General features: G+C 41.3%; 1 protein-coding gene across 1 annotated transcript in view; it reads left to right on the plus strand.

Annotated features, from left to right (window-relative positions):
* Positions 1–21,384, plus strand: part of IQGAP1 (IQ motif containing GTPase activating protein 1) — a gene marked incomplete at its 5' end in the record, with an annotated part of 22,175 nt that extends 791 nt beyond the window's left edge. The window contains 21 exons of the mRNA XM_009876151.1: positions 452–615; positions 956–1,116; positions 1,641–1,765; positions 3,082–3,245; positions 5,981–6,071; positions 8,377–8,544; positions 8,885–9,027; positions 9,350–9,520; positions 10,598–10,681; positions 10,775–10,846; positions 10,948–11,017; positions 11,455–11,663; positions 12,649–12,804; positions 13,433–13,596; positions 14,030–14,254; positions 15,463–15,603; positions 15,696–15,780; positions 17,942–18,174; positions 18,966–19,098; positions 19,433–19,535; positions 21,245–21,384. Of these exons, the coding sequence (XP_009874453.1) occupies positions 452–615; positions 956–1,116; positions 1,641–1,765; positions 3,082–3,245; positions 5,981–6,071; positions 8,377–8,544; positions 8,885–9,027; positions 9,350–9,520; positions 10,598–10,681; positions 10,775–10,846; positions 10,948–11,017; positions 11,455–11,663; positions 12,649–12,804; positions 13,433–13,596; positions 14,030–14,254; positions 15,463–15,603; positions 15,696–15,780; positions 17,942–18,174; positions 18,966–19,098; positions 19,433–19,535; positions 21,245–21,384 (3,002 nt within the window). The remainder of the gene's footprint in view (positions 1–451; positions 616–955; positions 1,117–1,640; positions 1,766–3,081; positions 3,246–5,980; positions 6,072–8,376; positions 8,545–8,884; positions 9,028–9,349; positions 9,521–10,597; positions 10,682–10,774; positions 10,847–10,947; positions 11,018–11,454; positions 11,664–12,648; positions 12,805–13,432; positions 13,597–14,029; positions 14,255–15,462; positions 15,604–15,695; positions 15,781–17,941; positions 18,175–18,965; positions 19,099–19,432; positions 19,536–21,244) is intronic.
* Positions 21,385–22,804: the final 1,420 nt, after the last annotated feature.

The following is a 22,804-nucleotide window of genomic DNA, read 5'->3' on the forward strand; positions in this document are numbered from 1 at the left end:
AGCTCAGCATCTGTTTACTTACTTGTGCTGTTTTAAAGTTAGCCAACATGTGCCCATTATAGAATGCCTATAACTGCCTTGAGGCAGGTAGATGTGGACAGGAACAAAAGGTTATTACTGCTCATCCATCTAAAACTTTGTATTTATAAGGCTTCTTACTATCAGAGGACTGGAATGGTGAAACAGTCCTTTGATAACCAGGCAAAAAGGTGAACTGTTTTTAAACGTGAGCTTTATTTTAAAGAAGGCATTATATATTTTAGTTGTCTGCAGTAATGGAAGACTAAGTGGGAAATATGGATCAGAAAGCTTCACTCATTTCCTGCAGCTGAGGGAATTATTCTTTTTCTTGTTAGGTATCTAATTATTGAGTAGAATAAAAGGGCTCTTATTACTGGATATTTGACTGTCTGCCTTCCTCATTCTTTATGTTACCTCTTTGAACTTCTAGGGCTGGCAGCAGTAGCCAGAATTAATTCTGCAGTTCGAGTGGGTGATGCTGAGAAAACTGTGGCAGAAATGATGAATCCAGAGGCCCAGTTACCAGAGGTTTATGCATTTGCTGCAGATCTGTACCAAAGGGAGCTGGCCACCTTGCAGCAACAAAGCCCTCAAGTAAGTACCACATTCTGACCAATTTTTGGAAATTGGTGGGGATCACTGGGTGTACCTAGTCTTTTTGTTAAATGCGTTAGTTGGAACAAACTTGTCTTCGGTCTTCATAGGACTGCTTTGGTGTTCAGTCTGTTGTAATGTGAAGTTTAATCCCTAAATCTTGAGCTACTTTGGCCCTGTAAACTTCTATTTTAGTCTCTTACTTGGTGTTCTAGCTTTGTTTACGATACTCATCTTCCTTCATCTGTGTGACAACTACTCTATTCTGTGTTCTGTCTGCAACAATCCACAGTTTTTAAAGAGCAAGTGGAATTAATTTTTTTGACCTCTTTGTATGCAGGGTAATCTCACCCATCCAGAATTATCTGTTGCTGTAGAGATGTTGTCTTCTGTGGCCCTGATTAATAGGGCTTTGGATTCAGGGGATGTGAATACAGTGTGGAAACAGCTGAGCAGTCCTGTCACGGGGCTTACAAACATAGAAGATGAGAACTCTCAGAGGTGGGTATTTCAAGGAATGATGCCTGTCCTTGATGTTGCTTTTTTCCTATGATGTTTTGGTTTATATTTTCCCCCTTTTACACTTCATGTTCTTTCTTATGTTTTCTTTATTATGGCATTGTTTTAATCTCCATTGGCCCTTGTGTTCTTATTTTTGAGATTACTGTTTCTTGCTACTCTGATGTCTGTGCTATGTCTCAACACTTTCTCATGGCTTTCACGCTAAAGCGATGTTGTTTTACCATTACGTTGTCAGTAATACTGTGCCAGCTCACCTACTGTGTTCTTTGCCCTGGACCCCCATTCAGTGTTTTAGTGCTTTTGTTGATTGTTTCATATTTGGGCTCACCACCCTGCACGCAGCAGTTCCTCTTTCTCTTCTTGCCCGTTTCCGTATTTGTTTCAGTTTCAACTCCTACCTTACCTCTTCTGCTTCATGTACAGTTTGCATGCTGTGTTGTATAGTCCCTGGCCAGCTTGTTGCCATGTGATGTTCGTTGTTTCTGGATTTGGTCCCTTCATAGGTATATCGATGACTTGATGAAGCTGAAGGCTCAAACACATGCAGAAGGAAATGAATTTATCACGTGGAATGATATCCAGTCGTGCATTGATCGTGTGAATACAGTTGTGCGTGAAGAACATGAAAGTAAGTTTTTCTGCCTCATTCATGATAGACTGATGCTTGCTCATATGGAGTCCTAAGATTAGGTGCATGTCAATACAAAAAGCTATTGATTGACTTGTGTCATACGTTAGGTATCTAGGAAGATCTTAGTTGTGAGCAAGATTTCTCATAGAATCATAGAATGTTTATGGTTGGAAGGGACTTTGAAAGATCATCCAGTCCAACTCTCCTGCCAGAGCAGGATCACCTACAGTAGATCGCACAGGAACGTGTCCAGGCGGGTTTTGAAAGTCTCCAGAGAAGGAGACTCCACAACCTCTCTTGGGCAGCCTGTGCCAGTGCCTCGTTATCCTCACAGTAAAGAAATTTCTCCTCATGTTGAGGTGGAACTTTGATAGTCTGTAATATGAAAGCTTGATAGCAGCACTGTTGATGGAGAGATCAGGCAGTCAGGAGTGTTTGTGGTATTGAAATCGGTATCTCCAAACAGTTTACTAATCTTTCCGATGCAATTGTCAACCCTTTTTGGATAAAAAAATTGCATTGTCTGCCATTGATGTCAAGGATTAGTTTTGCTTTGATCCCTCAAATGTATTGAAAACTAATATTACCTAAATCTGGGAGTTAATTGTATCCCAACCTTGAAGTACTCCATCTTCCTTCCTAATTTGCTGCATTCGTTGAAGTTACATTTCTGGAAGTTTTGTTGTGTCTTTGGCTGCCATCAAAAAAACCCCTAAACCAAACCACCTCTGCTCAGGTTTTTATCTCCTCCCTTTTAGTCCTTCTTTTGAATGTGCTTTGGTCTCTTTAATTTTCCAGCATTTTGTGGAAGTTGCGCAGACTCAGTCCAGGATCCCCCTCTGCTGTGGGTAGTCTGGCCTGCAAGTGTGAGATAAGCTGCCAGTCTTTGTGCTGATGACTCTCAGAAGTAATGGTCTGTTAGATGCGTTTCTTTCCAGAGAAGCCAGAGCCTCGGAAAACTGTAACCTGTGAGCTCTAGTCATTTGGACTTCAGTAATTCTTTGCTAGTGGCTCTGAGCTGGATGTCTGAGAACCAAATTCTGTCCCTGCAGTTGGTCTCCTGGAGTGATTTTATTTATTTATTTATGTGGCTTTTGTTAATTGCAGTGTCCAGGTGTTATGACTGCTTTAAGATGGAAAAGAAGTCTTGCTTTTTTACTAGTAAATAAGGTTTTATGTTAAAAATATTGCAGTTTTCAGCTGATACCTGGTTTAAGAAGGACTAACTGCACTTTTTTTCTGAAGCAATGCATAAGGTTATTGTTGAGCAAAAATGGAACTTTGTATTTCTGCCCCTACACCTTCCTCCCTAGGAATTTTGGCCATTGGTCTTATCAATGAAGCTTTGGATGAAGGGGACACCAGAAAGACTATTCAAGCCTTACAGATTCCTGCAGCAAAATTGGAGGGTGTAGCCCCAAAAGTAGCACAGCATTACCAGGATACACTACTTCGAGCCAAGAGAGAGAAAGCACAGGTAAGTGCAATTAAATGCACCTCTCAGAAAACAGTTACATCTGTGTTAATGGGCTTGTTACTGGTCCTGAAACCCAGGAATTGGAGAGCTGGGAGTTCTGCATACCATCAACTGACCCTACCCAGTCAGTCTTTGTCTTTATATACTAGAGAAAGAGGTTTGTAGCCAGGCTGCATGAATCTTCATGAGCTATGGAGTTGGGTATAAGGATATTAACAGCATGAGGTCGCTTGTTACCACTGATTCCAGGTCCTGAACGGATTATGTGTCTTGTTTGCAGAGTTCTGAACTTGTGAATGCAAGTTTCCTGCAGTCTTAAGTATTTTTTTTAGTGTGCTTTGTTAACTGCAGTCATAGGCATAGTTATATAGAGTAAAAAAGCAAGTTTCTGTAGTGACATTTTTATTGTTAATGATTTTTTTGAGCAGTAGTTGTCTTCCTGACTAACCAGGAGCTTCTACTTACTTGCACAGAGTTGCCACTTTCACAAACTGACTAAATCTGAAGGTGAAGATGAGGAGGGGGAGAGCAAGTCTCATCTTACAGGTTTAGGAAAGAGGATGGGTTGTCAGGCACTGGACCAGCCTGCTCAGGGAGGGGGTTGAATCAACCTCCCTGGCGGTGTTTAGGAGATGGGTGGATATTGTGCTGAGGGACATGGTTTAGTGTTGTTGATAGGACTAGGACAGAGATTGGACTCAATGATCTTGAAGGTCTCTTCCAACTGAAACTATTCAATGATGAGAGTGTACGTGTGTGTACATAACCGATTTTTGAGTAGTGTGGATGAGATACTGATATTTTTTTTCTCATCTGTTTACAAAGAAGTAGCGGACATCTGCCTTCAGTGGCCTGAGAGTGTTGTGGCATACTTTTTTTTTTTTTTCTGCTATGGAACACGTTGTTCCAATACCAATGCAGAATTTTTCGTAGAGATTAAGATCTAGATTGTATTGAACACTGGATATTTTTTACTAAAGGTAATAGATGGCAATAGCTGAAAACTGTGCATGTTTCTGATGAAAATAATTAATTAGCTTCCCCACGGGTTCTGAAAGGGTTAGTTAATGTTCCTCAGGAACCCATTTTGTGCTGAAGCATTTCCTCCTGTGAGTCAGAATGAAATAATGAACTCTTTTTAGTGTGGCTTAAGTTTGTGCCAGGCCCTGCTGGTAACTGCTCAGTTGGTGTGGAATTACCTTATTTAGGCATATGTTCAGTTTAGGGCTTCTCTCAGCACCATAGCAGTGATTTCGGAAACTGAAAGATCATATTATAAAGTAACACTGCAGGGGAAAATAGTTGCTCTCTGAAGTCAGCTGGTACTAACTGGTGATTTCTGTACCTTGGGGCTGAGAGGGGTTTTATTTCGCCACAAGGCTTGTTCCGTTGCTTCTGACAACAGGGAGCACCGTGTGATACGTGTTCCTCACATGATGAGAAGCGAGAGAAAAGCACCAGACCCACTAGTATGTTACCCTGTGCGTACCTTCTGGAAAGAGGGCAACAGTAAATTCGTGGAGAAGCATGGGATGGTTTCAGTACTCTTCAGGTTGACTTGCTCGTAGAGATTGCAGTTGTTTCTTTGATTATTCTCTCCCACTCCTTGGACAGGAATTTCGCTGTTGCTGGCACTCTGCTGAGACTGTCTGCGCTTTCAGAGGAAGTTGGCCTGTGAACTACGTTAGCCTCTTAAATGAAGGATCGTGAAGCGTATTGATTTCAGACCCACCAAAGCAGTGGGGAAAAATGTGGAGGCCATGTAATGAAACGTTCATTTTCAGTTTGACCCTGAAGCTCTCGAACACTATAAACAGTGTCTCTTTCGTGCAGTGTGATTATTATTCCATACCAGCAGTAAATGTTTCCTGTGTTCTGTTTGTGTGACAGTTGTCAGAGGAGTGGCAGTTGCCTCTTAGCATTTTTTTCAGTAGTTACCTACAGGAAGCAACATTGGGTGGGGAGAAACTATGCTTGGCAGCAGCTGGATCATTGTTCTTTCTTGTTTTGTTTTGGGGCTTGCTAAACATTTGACTCTTTCCTCTTCTCAAATTTCTGCATGTAACACTAACTGATTGGATTTCCTCGAATCCCAGCCAAGTTACAGGATACTGTGGTCACTGCCCCTTGACAAGCATTCTGTTAAAGACCTAAAATGTATCTTTGACTCTTAGGGCCACAGTATGTACAACGCTTTTTGGTTTGCTAGTTTGTAAAGGCTTGTAATCTTCTGTGGACAGGGACAACAACTGCTTGATGTGTCATTAGTTACCTGAGAGTTTTTAGCCTCTGCACACAGATGTGCATCGGCAGCTTTTTGATCTAAGAACTCTTCAAAGCCAATTTCTCTTGAAGGACTAGCTTGTGTTCCTGGACAGTCATGTCCTGTTAGCAAGTACAGTTTTAGGACTAACCAGTGTTGAGCCCTTGGCCTTGTGTTCTGTTTGCTTATCAGAGCGATTCCTATTGTCAGAATTTCTTCTTTGTTCTGTTTCCTGAAAAAGTTTTTGACTAGGAGGAGGTACTGAGTCTGGCAGTGCTGTAGTGGTCTCTACTGGTCACAGATGCACTGATGTCCTTGTGCTGGAGTTGATGACAAAGACTGAAATGCTTCTTACTCTCATATGAAAACCTACTATACTAGCTGTTGTTGAGTATGAGTTATTTTACTTTGGAAAAATAGAGATACTTTTCTCCTCAGGCACTATGTATTTTTTACACCATATTCTCTTCAGGACACACGAGATGAAACAGCTGTACTTTGGCTAGATGAAATTCAGGATGGGATTCATAGGGCTAACAAGGACACAGAGGAGTCCAGGAGATGTAAGTATTGTCACATATTACTGCAAGTAATTCCTATAATGAACCAAGTAGTGGTTACTTAAGGAAAGGTTGGAAGCTAGAAATGTCATGTAAATGTGGCAAAGGAAATAAAGTGCACTTATGTGCATTTGGTGTGTTAACTTTTCTATGAAGAGTGAGTGCCAGCTTTTTCAAATTTGAAATTTCTTAGCTTTTGGGAGGTATATGCCATTTTCCCAGTTTTGCATGTGACCGTGTTACCTCATTGGGCAAATCTGTATCAGATTGTTTGTCATTTGCAACTAACTGTTTGTGTCTGTGGATTAATCATCCACAGGTGCAGGAAAGTTCATGTGCATAATTTAAATTAGGTTTGACAGTGCACATTACCTTTGTGTGAGATACTGTTGTCATCTCAGTTCTGATAAGTATTTCTAGACTACTTTGCATCTTTTTCAAATACAGACGATACTACACATCAGTGATGTACCTTTGCTCCTTAGTGCAGTTTGCTGGTAGTTTGGCCCACCCATCATTACATCCCATTCTTTTCATTTTTCTCTCCAGAAACAATGAAGTAATTGCTACAATTTGTCTGTGTGTGTGTATAGGTGGTGATGATTTTCTTTTGTGGTTTTTTTTCCTGACAGACGCTTTCTCTTCAGCAAAACATGAAGATTTAAAAATCTTTTGATATATTCTAATGGCCTTTTTTCTGTATATGCTATTCATCTGATGGGTACTGCATGCTTCAGAGAGCTTGTTTTCATACATTTGTAAAATCTGATATTGTTCTATTTGCATTTACTCTAAATCTCTAATTTTCTATTAAATTCAATATTTACACCTGTCTATTTTCTTTGATTTGTACAGTATTAGTAAACTCTTTTCTCTTATTATAGTCACCTTATGTTTGTCTTGATTCTGTTTCTTCTTCTCTGGGGTGCTGATATAATGTTTTTTCTTTACGACTTCCAAAACTTCTAATTTGATGTTAGGCTGATACTTTAAGTTATCCAAAGATGCACAGTCAGCCCCTTCTGATTTTGCTTTGCATAGGCAACTGTACTGGAAACTGAAAAGTTTAATGTGAGTCTGGAATCAATTTGGTGCCTTCTGAAACAGGTTGTCCAAAGACGCTGTGGAACCCCCGTCCTTTGAGATTTTTCCACGCTCAGTCTGACAAGGCCCTAAAGTTAGCCCAGTTTTGAGAATGGGATTAGGCCAGATTGCCTTCCACAATGACTTCTTAATGAATCTGAGTATTAGATATACGGAGAGTTTCTGGCATGGTTGATTCCTCTTGTCCTCGCTCTGTTGGCACAGAAATGAGCTTGCTTTTATGTTGGTGCCTTATCTATTTGTATTCTTTATTTGTAGATGTTTTAGGAGAGATAAAAATCAAGACGTTCACAAAAAGCTTTCTATCAAAAGATATAATGAGTTTGTCCAACTCCATAGCTTAGTTCAGCTGTTTTTAGTGACATTATTTGGTCAGTGAATTCCCTTGTCTAATGCCTTAAAAAAGGGGGAGGGGGACAGGGGGAGTAGGGGAGAATATTACCTGTTCATCCTACTGTTTGTTTCTAGCAGTACCAGTGCAACTTTTTCACCATTTTTCCACTCACTGAGCACAGCTTGAGTGTCATGCCAAGGAACAAAGGCAAGTTTAAAGTTTGTGCCCTTAATCCTGAAAACGATCTTTGGATGCCCTTGTCTATCCATGTATGAGCAGGCCTTACCTAGTGCTGGCAGTTACTGTATTGTCTGCTCTGTCGGTGCAATTACGCTGCTCTTGTGACTAAATCTGTATTTCAGTTGCATTTCTGGAATAGCCCTGGAATGACATGTTAATTTTTTTCTTCTTTTTTTACTTGCTTGCAAACTGCTCCGTACTTTTTTCACTAGGCAGGGGTGATACTAGTTGTTGAAAAGGCCCCTTTTGAGTTATGACTGGCTCTGCCAGAAGAAAATGCCTTTACTGACATGAATGTCAGGGTAGAGCTAAAACGTGATGTGGTTTTGAGAAATATTGGTGATAAATCAGCACCATATTGGGACTTGGTCCCACAAATTACGTGCTGTCAGGTGCAGTACAACGTATGGTTGGACACTCTGTACTGAAGAGGCCTCTGTACTACAAGTTGCCTAATTGTTTTTTTTTTTTAATTTGTATTTGTACTTATATACACTTAAACATTTGTATATACACACACACATCAACAGTGTGTGTTTGTTTGCTGTGCTCCGTTCTGTCGTACTGTATTTGCTCTGAGTCACTAACCCCCTGAGTGCCAAGATAACCTCCTTCCTTGTGTTGTCAAAGTCTCCTTAGGAATTCTGGCCATCAATGAAGCCGTAGACCGTGGTGATGTAAGCCAGACCCTGAGTGCTTTGCGTTCACCAGATGTTGGGCTATACGGAGTCACTCCAGAATGTGCAGGGACATACCAGCGAGAGCTGTTAGAGGTCAAGAGAAGAAAAATGTCAGCAGGTAAACAACAAGTAGCTAACTGTTAGTGAAATAAATTCAAGATGATTGCATGTGGAATCAGAACCAAGCATAAAAAGGCCTCTGGGGACAAATCTTGTGTTACAGCTGGCAATTACGAACTAAGGTTAAAAAAAAATTTTATATATATATATTTATGAAAAAGTAGAATGTTATCCACTTGTACAGTGTGTTTAAATAGTTCTTGTATGAGGTCATGAGGGTCTGGGAAACATGCTTTCTCTCGCTTGGAGGGAGGAGCAGCTGTATATGTGGGTTTCCTAGTTGTAACATTGTGTTGCGTGTCTAGTTTTGAGACTTACACTGCAGTTTCTTTTCTTAGGGGGCAATGACAGTGAGTGGGTGAAACACTGGGTAAGAGGAGGCTATCATTATTATCATAACCTGCGGACCAAAGAGGGAGAATGGGATGAACCAGCAGAATTTGTGCAAAATGACACACAGCTGTCACGGGAGGAGATCCAGGTAGAGTAAACAACAGATGCTTTTTCTGGAAAGTTGACACTCCTACACTTCTTGTCCTTAATGCAGCTCTAAGAGAGAGCTCTTCAACACCATCATCATGTTAACATTTACTTCACTGGGCATCATCAGGTAGTATGTCTTCAAAACTCCTTGTCCCATTTCAGAAAAAAATTGTACTGTTGGTGAAAGGCAACAGGACTACGGTGTTGCTGTTTATCAAAAGGCAGCTTCAGAGTTTCCTGTAAGTGGGATACAGAAAGCTGATGTAACATCCTGTTTCTTGTATCTTCTGTCTCTTCTTCCTACCATAACATTAATGCAGAGCACCATATCCGGAGTCACTGCGGCATACAACCGAGAGCAGTTGTGGCTGGCCAATGAGAACCTGATAATGAAGCTTCAGGCTTGCTGTCGAGGATATCTTGTTCGCCAGGAATTCAACTCAAGAATGAATTTTTTAAAGAAACAAGTCCCAGCAATCACTTGCATTCAGGTAATGATAGCCTTTAATTATGTTTGAAACTTGCACTCTGCAATTGTTCTCTGTACACAAAGCTTATTCACAGGTTTTTTTCAATTCAAACAGTTACAACACAGAGTTGTTTTCACCTCATTTTATAAATTATCTAAAGACATTTCTTCTTCCAAAGAGTTTTGGTGTCTATTATCTTCCCAGCCAGAATAGGAGAGAGGAGAATTTACTTGAGGAAGCTTTACCTATAATTTTATTATCAGAATAGCATTTTGGGGAATAAGGCAATATAAACTGTACCATTATATCTTTGTGGTGGTAATATCGTCTGATGAATTACTACTCTGATTCCTCATGAACTGCAAAGAAGCAGCATGGTTTGCAGTGTTGCTGAGTAAGATTCTACTTATCTTCAAATTTATGCAGGGGTTTGGAGGGTTGAGGACCTGAAAGGGATGGTGGAATAATTCAGCCTGAGGTTGGGTGCCTTTACAGGACATCAGTGAAAAGATCTTTCTCTGGCTTTGTAGCTGAAATGTGTCCAAATTAAATAGATCCTTTGCTCCCTATTACCGCTTTATTATTTGAGCAGTACATGTGTGTTTATTTCTACCTAAGTAGCGTGCACTCTACATGTATATTTGAAAAAACCAAACCCACTCCTAGCTCATTAAAATAACACTCCTTCCTTTTAAGTGTAGTGCAACCCCTTGCTTAATTTCTGTTCCAAGTATCAGTAGGAGCGAGGCCTGCTCTGAAGGCTTACGTTTCATCACTGGTCTCGCCAGCAACAGCAGCATCTGGCAGATGATCCTCATGCAGAACAGTGTCTGTCACCGTGAGTGTTTACCTGTAGCTTGATCTGCAGCTGTGCTTCAGAAAGCGTAGGCTCTTCACGGAGTAATTCTGAGTCTCTGCAATTACAGTTGGTGAAATAGTGCTTCACACTGTTTATCTCTTGATAAGACAGCCATGTCTCCCTCACGATTTACTTAGCCAAAAGGGAGGTTGGAAGCTGAGGAGGGAAAAGAAGCTCAGATTTGTAACTACTTCTCTTTAATGAGAAAAGAGAAGTCAGTGCCTGTTTTCCTATTTCAGTCCCAGTGGCGCGGCTACAAGCAGAGGAAGGCATATCAAATCCGTTTGGATTACCTGCGAGCACAAAAGGACCAAGTAGTGAAGGTAGCGAAGGCTCACTGCCGACTTTTGGTAAAACTTCTGCGTCGTGAACCTTGGAAAGGTTTTTATCTGAGTATTTTGGTTACCCTTCCGTAGATTCAATCGATGACCAGGATGTATCAAGCCAGAAAACGTTACAGAGATCGTCTACAGTATTTCAGAAACCACGTAAGAGACTATCTTGTTAAATGAATGCGTTACCTGACTTCTGTACTCTTTCCAGAATGAGGTCAAATGTTTTGGTTTTTTTGGTTTTATTTTAATCCTAGATAAGTGATGTTATAAAAATTCAAGCTTTTATCCGAGCAAACAAAGCACGAGAAGACTACAAAACCCTCAGTAAGTATTGCCAAGAGAATAAAACTGATGTGCCCAAAATCTCTGTTTGCAAGGGATGTTGCTAGTTTGATCTATAACATCAAGACAGTTTTGAAGAGCAATTGGGATGAAATTAATAGGGCTATGCAGAGAATAGGTAGTCTTGAGACTGAAGGAAAACTTGATTCCACATGTTGCTTGTGCTGCTGAAAAACAGAACTGTAGCTTTGCAGATAACTTTGGTGGTGTGAACTACCCTAGGCTGACACTGATTTCCTTTTTTACTGTGTGCTTTTCTCATGATTTACTTAAAACAAGGAATTCAAAGTGTCAGAAGCTCTTTAGACGTAGTGGTGCTAGTTTTGTTCTGGCTATTCCTTGATGTGCTGTTTAAACACAGATAAGGCATGTATTTGCTTCTGTTTTCAGTCTCCTGATGTTTTCTTGCCTATTTTTAGTTAATGCTGAAAACCCACCTATGGCTGTTGTTCGGAAGTTTGTCCATTTGCTCGATCAGAGCGACCAAGATTTTCAGGAGGAGCTTGAGCTAATGAAGCTGCGTGAGGAAGTTGTAACTTTGATCCGATCCAATCAGCAATTGGAAAATGACCTCAATCTCATGGACATCAAAATTGGGCTGCTAGTGAAAAACAAAATTACACTGCAGGTAGGAAATGTGCTGATGGGAGACCACCTACAGGTTGAACTGAGCCCAGCAATAGCAGGGAGAGCTCCTCGCCTTGAATCTCACTTGCTCAAGCCCAGCAGAAAGCGTTGTCCCAGACTTGCAGACTTTACTAACAGTATGTTTGTATTCCATTCCACTAATTTAGTATGTGTTCCTAGAAAGAAAACTGTAGGAGAAGAATCGAGACCTAGAAACACCAGACTGTCTTGACTTAATGAATGCAACAGATTGTACATTTGAAGACTTTGAAAACCCTGTTTTGTTGCTGCTTTCTGGTTAAAAGGAGCCACAAGCAGTGAGAGGATTGATTTCAGAGGCAGGAGACACACTTGCGCCAGTTGATGTTTGTGGTTAATGGAGGCCCGCTCTGTCACTTGGCTGGGGTGATTAATTTCACAAAAAAAAAAAAAAAGCTCTTGCTGATACAACATTGCCTTTTTTCAAGCTGAAGTTCTGGTCAGCTTTTCACTTGGTCCTGGATGGCATGACACTAGGCTTCTCCAGTGTAAAATATCAATTGGTGTAGTGAAGTTAATCTTGGGAGGCAGCTGCAGATTTTGGGCTGATGCCTGCAGCAGAAAGTACCATTGCTGTTAGTGTGTGTAGAGGTAATGAGCTAGCAGAGTCTGAAACAGGATTTTTAGGTTTTAAGCTCAATTTAAAAAGGAAAACGTTTTCTAGCATCTTCAGGATGCTACTAGCTCTGACGGTAATTGCTGCCAAGAGCACGTAACATTTCTAGGGTTTTGGACAAATTTAGGGAGTCAGGGACAAAGCAGAATATGTATTTGCAGCCAGAGAAATTGCCGCCACAGGAAATAATTCTTTTCTTTAATAGCCCGAGGCATACCCTGACTCTGCCTTTCCACATACAAGAGAATTGTGCGCTCAGATGCAGCTGTTTTCCAATATTGTCTGTTATAAAATACTTAGAGCGGAATCTGTCCCTGTTCTTTCCTTTCAGGATGTTGTTTCTCACAGCAAAAAACTTACCAAGAAGAATAAGGAACAGCTCTCTGACATGATGATGCTAAACAAACAAAGAGGAGGTTTGAAAGCTTTGAGCAAAGAGAAGAGAGAAAAGCTGGAAGCCTATCAGCATCTATTTTACTTACTTCAGGTAGGCAGCTGCTAATGCTACTCGGTAACCTCTTGTCTGAGAGGCTTAGATGTCTTGGCACAGTCTTCATTTATGCACTGTAGTTTTGAGACATCATAGTTCTTAGCAACACTGGCCTTTGTGGATGTGCATCATAAACTGCGTTGGGTGGAAGGGATCTTTACAGGCCATCTCGTCCAGCCCCCTGCAGTGAGCAGGGACATCTGTAACTGGATCAGGTTGCTCAGAGCCCCATCCAGCCCGACCTTGGATGACTCCAGGGATGGGGCCTCCAGCACCTCTCTGGGCAACCTGTGCTGGTGTCTCACCACCCTCAGAGTAAAGAGCTTCCTCCTAATGTCTAATTTAAAACTATTGCCCTTTGTCCTGTTGCTACACGCCCTTGCAGTCAGTCCCTCCTCAGTTTCCCTGTAGCCCCTTCAGGTGCTGGAGGCCACTATAGGTTCTCCCCGGAGCCTTCTCATCTCCAGGCTGAACAGCCTCAACTCACTCAGCCTGTCTTCATAGAAGAGGTGCTCCAGCCCTTTGATAATTTTTGTGGTCTTCCTCTGGAACAGCTCGATGTCCTTCTTGTGTTGAGGGCTCCAGAGCTGGACACAGTACTAAGTAATTTTTCTTGTTGTTGTAGACTAACCCAACCTACTTGGCTAAGCTGATTTTTCAGATGCCTCAGAACAAATCCACAAAGTTCATGGATTCTGTCATCTTCACGCTGTATAACTATGCGTCAAATCAAAGAGAGGAATACCTGTTGTTGCGGCTTTTCCAAACAGCATTGCAGGAAGAGATCAAGTATGTGGTAGCACATTCTTGCTGTTGAATGAGTTTTCACAATTTCTTGAATTGAGGCAGTTTTCACATTACGTACCACGCTAATACGCACATAATGCTAACTTGCCCCTTCATTGTCCTCTTCCCATTTCATATCTGTTCTCAGTAGAATGTACAATTGCATTTGCATTAGCTTTCCTTGAGATGACTACTGCCAGATTGCAGGGGAATTCTGAGAGTCGTAAGTTTCTTGCCTCATCTGCCTTGAGACATGTTCCAGTATTGTTCTTATACAGTGTTGTATTTTTTTGGTGTATCAGGATTTTAGTACAAATGCCATATCTGTTTTGTGAGGATCATACTCTTTTAGCAGCTCATTTTATGCTGAGACGTGTAACTAAAGCTGACAGAATTTGGTGTACCTCATGTTTCATCCAGATTCTTTCTTCTTCAGATCAAAAGTAGACCAAATACAAGAAATTGTGACTGGAAATCCTACTGTTATTAAAATGGTGGTAAGTTTCAACCGTGGAGCCCGTGGTCAGAATGCCCTGAGGCAAATCCTGGCACCAGTTGTGAAAGAAATCATCGACGACAAATCACTCAATATCAAAACTGATCCGGTGGATATTTACAAGTCTTGGGTTAACCAGATGGAGTCTCAAACTGGTGAGGCCAGGTATGGGAATTGTTACTACTGTGTTTTTCTAAACATTACTTGGCTGCTTTACGCTGCTCGATTAATAATTCCAAACTATCCTTGGCCTCACTGCATGCATCTGTGTGGCTGATACCGGCTTTTCCATCTCCTCAAGAAGGCTTTCATCTGAGAGATGTAAAGATCATATTCTGGCAGTGGTGTTGAGGGTCTTGAAAAGGAATCTCATTAGGAGATTAAAGAAGAAATGTGCTTTGGTGTTTGCCTGTGTCACCTTGTTAATTAGCTATGAGATGCCCTCTACCCTAAAAGAAAGCATGGTAAGAAAAAGAGTTTGGGTATCGGTTCATGTCAGTCTCGGTTCATGTCGCATTTAGCCCATGCAAACTTAGGTCTTATTAACAAAACCTCTTTTGCTGGCAGAGAAGCACGACATGGCAATTCTTTTAGTCCTAACATCTTTCTAAGTAATATAACCCACTGTTGACAGTTGGATTGTGCTAGATGGTTTTGTTTCGTTGTGTTTTCCCCGTCTTCCAGTGCATGTGATTTGCTATAACTTGAGGTTTCTATTGTGTTGGATTTTTAAAAAAATGTTTTAAAAGGGAGAAAAAACGCAAACAGATGAGTGAGTTTCTCCGTTCAAAGCAACTTGCAGTCATGTATCTTGCAGTATGTCTGTTTCAGAATTCTGGATGTGTTAAAAATGCAGGCGAAGATGTATGTTACAAGAGATATAGGAGACACTTTAACCAGTTATCCACTTCATCTGTCTGTCTTCATTGGAATACTATGCAGTATTGGCACCACTTCCTGCATATTATATCCATTTTATGGGTAGTGTTCTAGCATCTGGCTTGTGTCCAGCCTTTTATAATCTTAGTGTTCGAATGTGTAGCTTGCTTTTCCAGAAATTAATCTGCAGTCTGAAGTACCACTACATATCAAAGGTGGTGCTTTTTTTTACTTAGTGTGCATGGTGCATGCTGTAAGAAAGATAGAGTTTTGAGTTAGCTGGGCCTTTTCTCATAGCGACCACGGCAAGGAGGTGTAAAGGAAGTAAAAGCAAGAAATCTTCAGCTCTTCCAGTGCCTTAGAAGGTTAATTGAAGGCAATACACAACTCTTGGCAGCCAAGTGAATATAAGCTTGTTTCCATGTCAAACTAGAAATTCTTGAAATATGCCAGCCTGGGATTCCCACCTCCACATGTTTGACTTTTTCAAATAGCAAACTGCCCTATGACGTTACACCTGAACAAGCTCTGAGTCATGAAGAGGTGAGGACGCGCCTGGATGCCTCGATCAGAAACATGAGGACAGTGACAGACAAGTTTCTGTCTGCCATCATTAGTTCAGTGGACAAAATCCCGTGAGTCTGACATACCACAGTATTATCCCCGGTAAGTTGTTAGCGGGTTCATGCTTGCAGCAGTCTTAGTTGGTCTTTTCTTTCTCTTGAAGTTATGGAATGCGTTTCATTGCCAAGGTGCTGAAAGACTCCCTGCATGAGAAGTTTCCTGATGCTGGCGAGGATGAGCTTCTGAAGGTGAGGATCTGAACACCTTTGTGAATAATAGTCAGCCAAATGGGCTGTGGCGAGCACATCTCATTCTTTTTCTTTGTGGGGTGTACGTGTGGAGAGGAGTGCATGTAATTACATAAAGCTCATTTATTTACTTCTATGGATAGAAATAGTTTCACATTGAGTTTTTGCTTGTTAGCTTCATATACGTCACCTGAGTTGTAATATATTGTTCGGAAGGAGGTATCCTGTTGCTTGTGCTTCACTTTTAATATCTTGTGCATTTGGTCCTTTAGGTTTCTTGGCTTGGAGTACTGTTGCTCCTAGAAAGTAAACCCTGATTTTGTTGGTATGATCACAGCCAGATGCTCTTTTCTTAAAGAGACCATGTCAAGTTAAAAAATCTGTATGCAAAATTCTGAATATTTCTAATTCTCCTATCTGTAACACTCTAGGATGTTTTGACAGCGATGCGTAGAGAGTCACTTTCCATGATGTCTAGTCTATTTTGTATTTTGTCTTTCAGCAGATTTGGAGAATTAAAGTTTCCTAATAGTAGGCACTCTCTAATCAGTATAGCTTTGGGATTGTCATTGAAATTTCTTTGGTTTTATGGCTTTTGATAATTGTGAAGGCCTCTTTGTCTGTGAACGCTTTGCTTGTTAATAAAACAAAATTTGGATCTTGGGATACTTGACAACGTCTCTTTAAACTTCCCTGCCTCTGCTTCATTACAAAATATTTATCAATCTGAATGCTGTTTTCTTCTCTCTTCTAGTTCTGTGCTTTCCCATTCTGAGACATCGATTCTTTCTATGCAGGTGAATTAATTTCTTCCATCTATAAATTTAGGTGGAAAACTGCAGTTTTCATTAATCCTCTTGGAAACAGTGTAGCTACCCACGTGAAAGTCAAAACTGCAGTTGCGTGGGATGGCTACTTGTAGATGTTTTTAGCAACTAAAGCTACCCATGTAACATACTGTCCTTCTCCCCCTGCAGGTTTAAAAGTTATTGATACAGTTTCTTTCACAGATGTGTTTTCTTATTACTGGTAGTAAACAGCTTTGTTGTCATCCAGTGACATAGTCTGTGGGAGAACAGCAGAGGCTTACACAAAGCAGTTAGAAACATGACCTTGCTGAAAGCAGTTATGAATTTCTGGGGCTGCTCCGCAATGGCTAGATGTCTTCTCAGCTGTTTGTTCAGACCCCAATCTCTTCCGTGCATTTAAGTCACATGGCAAGCAGTGACCTGGTACACTACAAACGTATGACCCTCCAGAAAATACTAGAGCATGTACTATGAGAACTGTGACTTTACGTCAGCATGTTGGGTTAATTCCTTTTCACTGCTGGAATTACTTTTGGCAAAATACCAAAGAAAGGTTAGAAGCGTGTTTGTGAACCTATAGATAACGTGACATCTTTATTTTTGGTTCCTTGAAGTTTATTGCTGCCCATATTTGACAAGGTAAATTGGAATTTGAAGCATCAAATGCCATTTGTCTTCTGTACTTACGTTATTTTAACTCTATTTTAAATGTTTTCTTGGTTACTCTTGCTAACTGGGGTTCTCTGCCTGAAAAATGTTGATGGCTTATTGAAGAATTGCTCTGAAAGAGAAAAGGGCTTTGGAGAAGAAAGAGAGAGCAGCTTCCTCAGTTTAGCTACTCGATGTGGGAGATGATTCTGCACGCTTCTCTAAGAATTAGCTCTTGTTCCATATTGAAACTGCATTAACAGGTTCCTCTATACCGTGATTATTCTGCCCTCTGTTAAACTAACTCAATTACATTAAATTATCTTTATAGATTGCCCCATGCTGATATGAGTAGTCCACTGGTAACTTGTAATATCTCCTGTCTGTACATTTTTCTAAGTTAGTTTTAAATCTTTATGCATGGGAATATCTGCTACTATACTTGTGTGACTGGTAGTGCTCAGTCTTCCCTCTGTGTTGACTGTCCTATTGCATCTTAATATTTGGGGGTTTGTTTTGTTTTATGCTAGATTCTTTGGGATAGTATGTGCTTGCATACGTTAGCAGAACCTTTATGTTGGAAGGGGTCTCTGACTTATGAGAAAGTGATTTATCAAAGCACAGTCAGAGTAGTTTCGATAAAATTCAGTTGGGTCTATGGCATTGTTTGTTGATGTATTTCTTCCCTACTGAACTTTTCCCAGATTGTTGGCAACTTGCTCTACTATCGCTACATGAATCCAGCCATCGTCGCACCAGATGCGTTTGACATCATTGATCTTTCCGCTGGAGGTCAGCTGACCACAGATCAGCGCAGAAACCTGGGTTCCATTGCAAAGATGTTGCAGCATGCGGCATCCAATAAGATGTTCATGGGAGACAATGCACACCTAAGCATCATTAATGAATACCTGTCACAGTCGTACCAGAAATTCAGGTAGAAGACCGTAGCTAATTAAGTTGGGAAATTTGGCAGAGATTAACACTGAAAGTAAAAAGGGATAATAAGTTTTACATGTGATAAATTCTATCTCTGTCAAATGTGCAGTCTGTTGAAAATAAGAGATTGCACTCCAGACCACCCTAAGCATCAATGACAAATGCAGATAAAGCGAGTACCTGGAATTTATGCAGTGTATGTTAATGGGATTGCAAAGTCAAGTATTTTGACTTAAGAGTTTCCAGAATAAAGGTTGCTTTTGCATGTGCTTATTGTGATACTTTGGGTATGGACAACTAGAATAGATGTGCATTTTTCTGTCCCATATGAACTGTAGCTCCACATGAAAACCCAGTGGTGCTCAGGAATAAAGCAGGTTGGTGTTCAGATGTTCGTATAGTTGAAGGTGAGCTTTTGTTCAAGAATTGCCATCTTGCAGCTATCGTGTTTTGGAAGAAAGAAGGTCAGATGGCTGGTAGCAAGGGGTGCTACTGCAGTGGAGGCAGGAGGGTGCGTGAACAACGTCACTGATATAGAGCAGTCCTCTGAGTGCTAAAAATGAGTCAGTATCAACATGGCTGCTATCAGTAATTGAATGTACTGGGCCACTTCGGATGTGTTAAACTAAAGCTGACGAATGATATTATGCTGTGATATGGTTTGAAGAAGAGAGACTACGCTTAGGATTGTTGTGGGGATAATGCTCTTGATGTATCGCGTACAGAGTCGTACTCTGAGTCGTATCTCTCAGAGTCGTACTGATTCTTTTCTCCTCCTTTTTTCTGAAGACGGTTTTTTCAGGCTGCCTGCGATGTTCCCGAATTGCAGGATAAATTCAATATTGATGAATATTCTGACTTGGTGACTCTCACTAAACCAGTTATTTATATTTCCATTGGTGAAATCATCAATACACACACTGTAAGTATACATTGGTCACAGTTGCTGCTTGTAAGTAGTGCTTACAAAGAAAATGCTACTTCTGGATGTAACACAGTTACCAAATGCAAGGCTGAAAGTTGTCTTTTGATTGTAATATGTAAGAGCTTGGCAGTTCATGGAGTTAGTAATTTGCTTGTGGCTTCCCTTTCTTTTGAAAGTATTTGAGCAAGTACTGATGCCACCACTTTGAATGTTGATGTTGCTGCTTTGCAGTTCAGTGACTTAAGCTCTTTTTCTAAAAGGTGTAAGGTAATTTTACTGTCTAGAAAAGGATGTACTATTAACAATATAAATGTTCTTTCTGTTCATCTAGTTGCTCTTAGACCATCAAGATGCAATTGCTCCTGAGCACAATGATCCTATTCATGAGCTGCTGGATGATCTTGGAGAGGTTCCTACAATTGAATCCTTAATAGGTGGTCAAGTTTATTATACTTAAGAAATATGTGATATTACCTTAAATGATTTGAAGTCTGGTAAAGAAACTATCTAAAGAATCATCACAGGTTATTTGGGAGCATGCACTCGAAAAACAGCAGCAGATTTGTTCCAGTGTATTCTCTCTGACTGCAAAATTTGTTACCCTGAAAAAAACAGGTCTTCTTTCTGTTCTCCTTCTGGCCCCCTCCCCCCACCTTATTCCACTCCGGGATTTTCTAGGAGCAGACATATGTTCTGACATGTTTTCTTCATTGCATTACACTGGAGCTATTGCACAAAACATAAATTCATGGAATCCCAGGTTGAAAGGGACCTCAAGGATCATCTGGTCCAGCCTTCCCTGGCAAAAGCACAGTCTCGAGAGGCTGGCCCAGCACCAAGTCCAGCCCAATCTCAGCAGTGGCCCATCCTGGGGGCTCCACCGCAGTGGCCAATCCTGGGGACTCCACCGCTTCCATGGGGAGATTATTCCAGTGGCTGTTTGCTCTCATTGTGAAAAATTTTCCTCATGTGTCCAGTCAGAATCTCTCCAGGAGTAATCATTGCCCCTTGTCTTTTCCATGAGGAGTCTCCATCTTCTTTGTAGCCGCCCTTTAAGCGCTGGAACATGGCGATAAGGTCTCCCCTAAGCCGCCTTTTCTCGAGGCTGAATAAACCCCCTTCTCTCAGCCTTTCCTCACCGGACAGGCTTCCCAGTCCTTGGATCCTCTTTGTGGCCCTTCTCTGGCCCCTTTCCAGCACTTTCACGTCTTTTTTTGTGTAGCGGGGACCAAACACGATATTCCAGATGTGGCCTGGCAAGCGCTGAGCAGAGAGGGATAATGACTTCTTTATCTCTACTGGTGGTGATGGTCCCTATGTTGCAGCTATTTGAAGTGTGGGGGACACACACACGGAGGGGACAGGACTGAACTAGACATAGTTTTTGGAGAGGATACTTTCACGGCAGAATGATTATCTTGAGGTTGTTTGATGAGAAAGGTTGGAATCTTTGAAAGGAACGATTGCTAGCATGTGTTCTTCTGAGCGCTGGCAAAGAACAGAATGTAAGAAGTGTTACTTGTGTGAACCTAAACGTTAGCTAGAACTTACCCTTCTTCCCCATTTCATTTCTCCTGTGTTTATTGTATTAATATGGTTAATATATCAAAATTTAATCTTTCTGCAGTGTTCAAAAAAGGGAAGCAGAAGCTTCCTAACAACTGTCCTGATGAAAGTTCAGAAACATTTAGAGCAAGAAAATTTCCTTTTGATGGGATAGCTTACTTAATTTGATAGAACATCACAAGCTCAGTTGCTAACAGAGATTTTGCACTTAGCTTGGAAAATTCATTCTAATGAGGACATGGATATAGAGGCATGGTCATATTTTTATTTTAAATTACTTTTGACAGGTAGGTACTCTTCTCAGTAGAGAGCGAGATGTTGAGATACAACATCTCAAGGCATACAAACTAGTGCCTTTCTGGCCAGTGCATTATCTCCATTTTGTGAAGAAATAAGTTTGTAACATATTCAAGACGATGTATTTAAAAGCTGGTTTTGCTTTCTGAAGTGTCCTTTTGAGAGTACAGGAAACAGTGTAGTTTTTCTGTGGTCTGTTACGTATGGAAAAGTTACAAAGCTGTAGCAGTCAAGAACATAAAGAATATGATTTATTCTCTAAATTTCTTCTGCTTGGCAGGGGAAGGGTCTGGCAATGTTAATGACCCCAACAGGGAAATACTAGCAAAGACTGAAGTTTCTCTCACACTGACTAATAAATTTGATGTTCCTGGTGATGAGAATGCAGAGATGGATGCGAGGACAATTCTGTTGAAGTAAGTAAGGGGTAACTACCTGGTATGTTTCTCAAGAGAATGAGCAACCTGAATTTTCTCAGTTAGCTCAGTCCGTTGAGCTTGGTGGTGTTAACACCAAGGCCGTGGGTTTGTACCCTACTCGGTCCCCATGTGTTGCCTGATCTAGTTGAGAGGCATCCCTGCCCATGACAGGGAGGTTGGATTAAATGATCTCTCAGGTCCCTTCCAGCCTAGCCCATTCTATGATTCTGTGCTTCTGTGTACGAAAATAAGAGAATCAAAGTGTAACTTAAATAAATGCGGGACCATTACTCCAAGTATGCTGATCTTGTAGCCATGTTCCTTCGATGCTGCTGCTGTTAAATTTGTTCTGGTTAGTTCTCTTGTCACTGTTGAATTTATCTTTCTTTGAAAGTCTTATCTCGGATGATTCTGGAGGGGAAGGCTGCCAGAGAAGGACACTTCATAGATGCAAGCAAGTGTGAAAACAGCAGTTGTATTTGCCTGCATGTGAATGATTTGTAACAATCAATCCATAGTGTTGATCAACGGTCTAGCTTTGGATTTTTTAACCATGGGGAGGTTTACACGGCACCTGGTCTACTAAAACTGGATGGGGTTCAAATGACGCCACGGGGAAAAGGGATCTTCAGTCATGAGTTGGCAGCGCTCGTAGAACATGCTTTAAACTAGATATGAAGGGGGAAGGGGTAACAATCACATCAAATGAAAACGACCCTGGGATACACATAGTGACATCTGAAGCAGAGTCACTGGCAAAGATGTGGTACAATAGTACTTTGTTGGGGGGTTCTGGTACGTTATCAGAGGCCCGGCTCATAGGCCTTTATATGAACAGCCGCAGCTTGGGTAATAAGCAAGAGGAGCTGGAGGTGCTTGTGAGTCTGAAGCACCACGACCTGATCGGCATCACAGAGACATGGTGGAACGACTCCTGCGATTGGTGTGTTGGACTAGAGGGGTATAAACTGTTCAGGAAGGACAGGCAGGGGAAACGAGGAGGAGGTTTTGCCCTCTATGTTCATAAAAGGCTAGAATGCATGGAGCTCCACCTGGCAAGTGATGACGAAAGAACCGAGTGCCTGTGGACCAGGGTCAAAGGAAGGGCAGGAGACTTTACAGTGGTCTGTGCTACAGACCACCCAACCAGGAGGATCAAGTGGATGAGGCCCTTCATAAGCAGAGAGGAGCTGCTGCTCGTTCACAAGCTGTGGTCCTCGTGGGGGATTTTAATCACCCAGACCTCAATTGGAAGAACAACACAGTGGGGAATAAGCAATCCAGGAGATTCCTGGAATGCGTCGATGACAACTTCCTTCTCCAAGTGATCGAGGAACCAACGAGGAGAGGTGCCATGTTGGACCTCGTTCTCGTCAGTAGGGAGGGGCTTGTGGGAAATGCTGCACTCGTGGGCAGCCTTG

Source organism: Apaloderma vittatum, unplaced genomic scaffold (assembly GCF_000703405.1).
Source record: "Apaloderma vittatum isolate BGI_N311 unplaced genomic scaffold, ASM70340v1 scaffold31559, whole genome shotgun sequence".
Taxonomy (NCBI): domain Eukaryota; kingdom Metazoa; phylum Chordata; class Aves; order Trogoniformes; family Trogonidae; genus Apaloderma; species Apaloderma vittatum.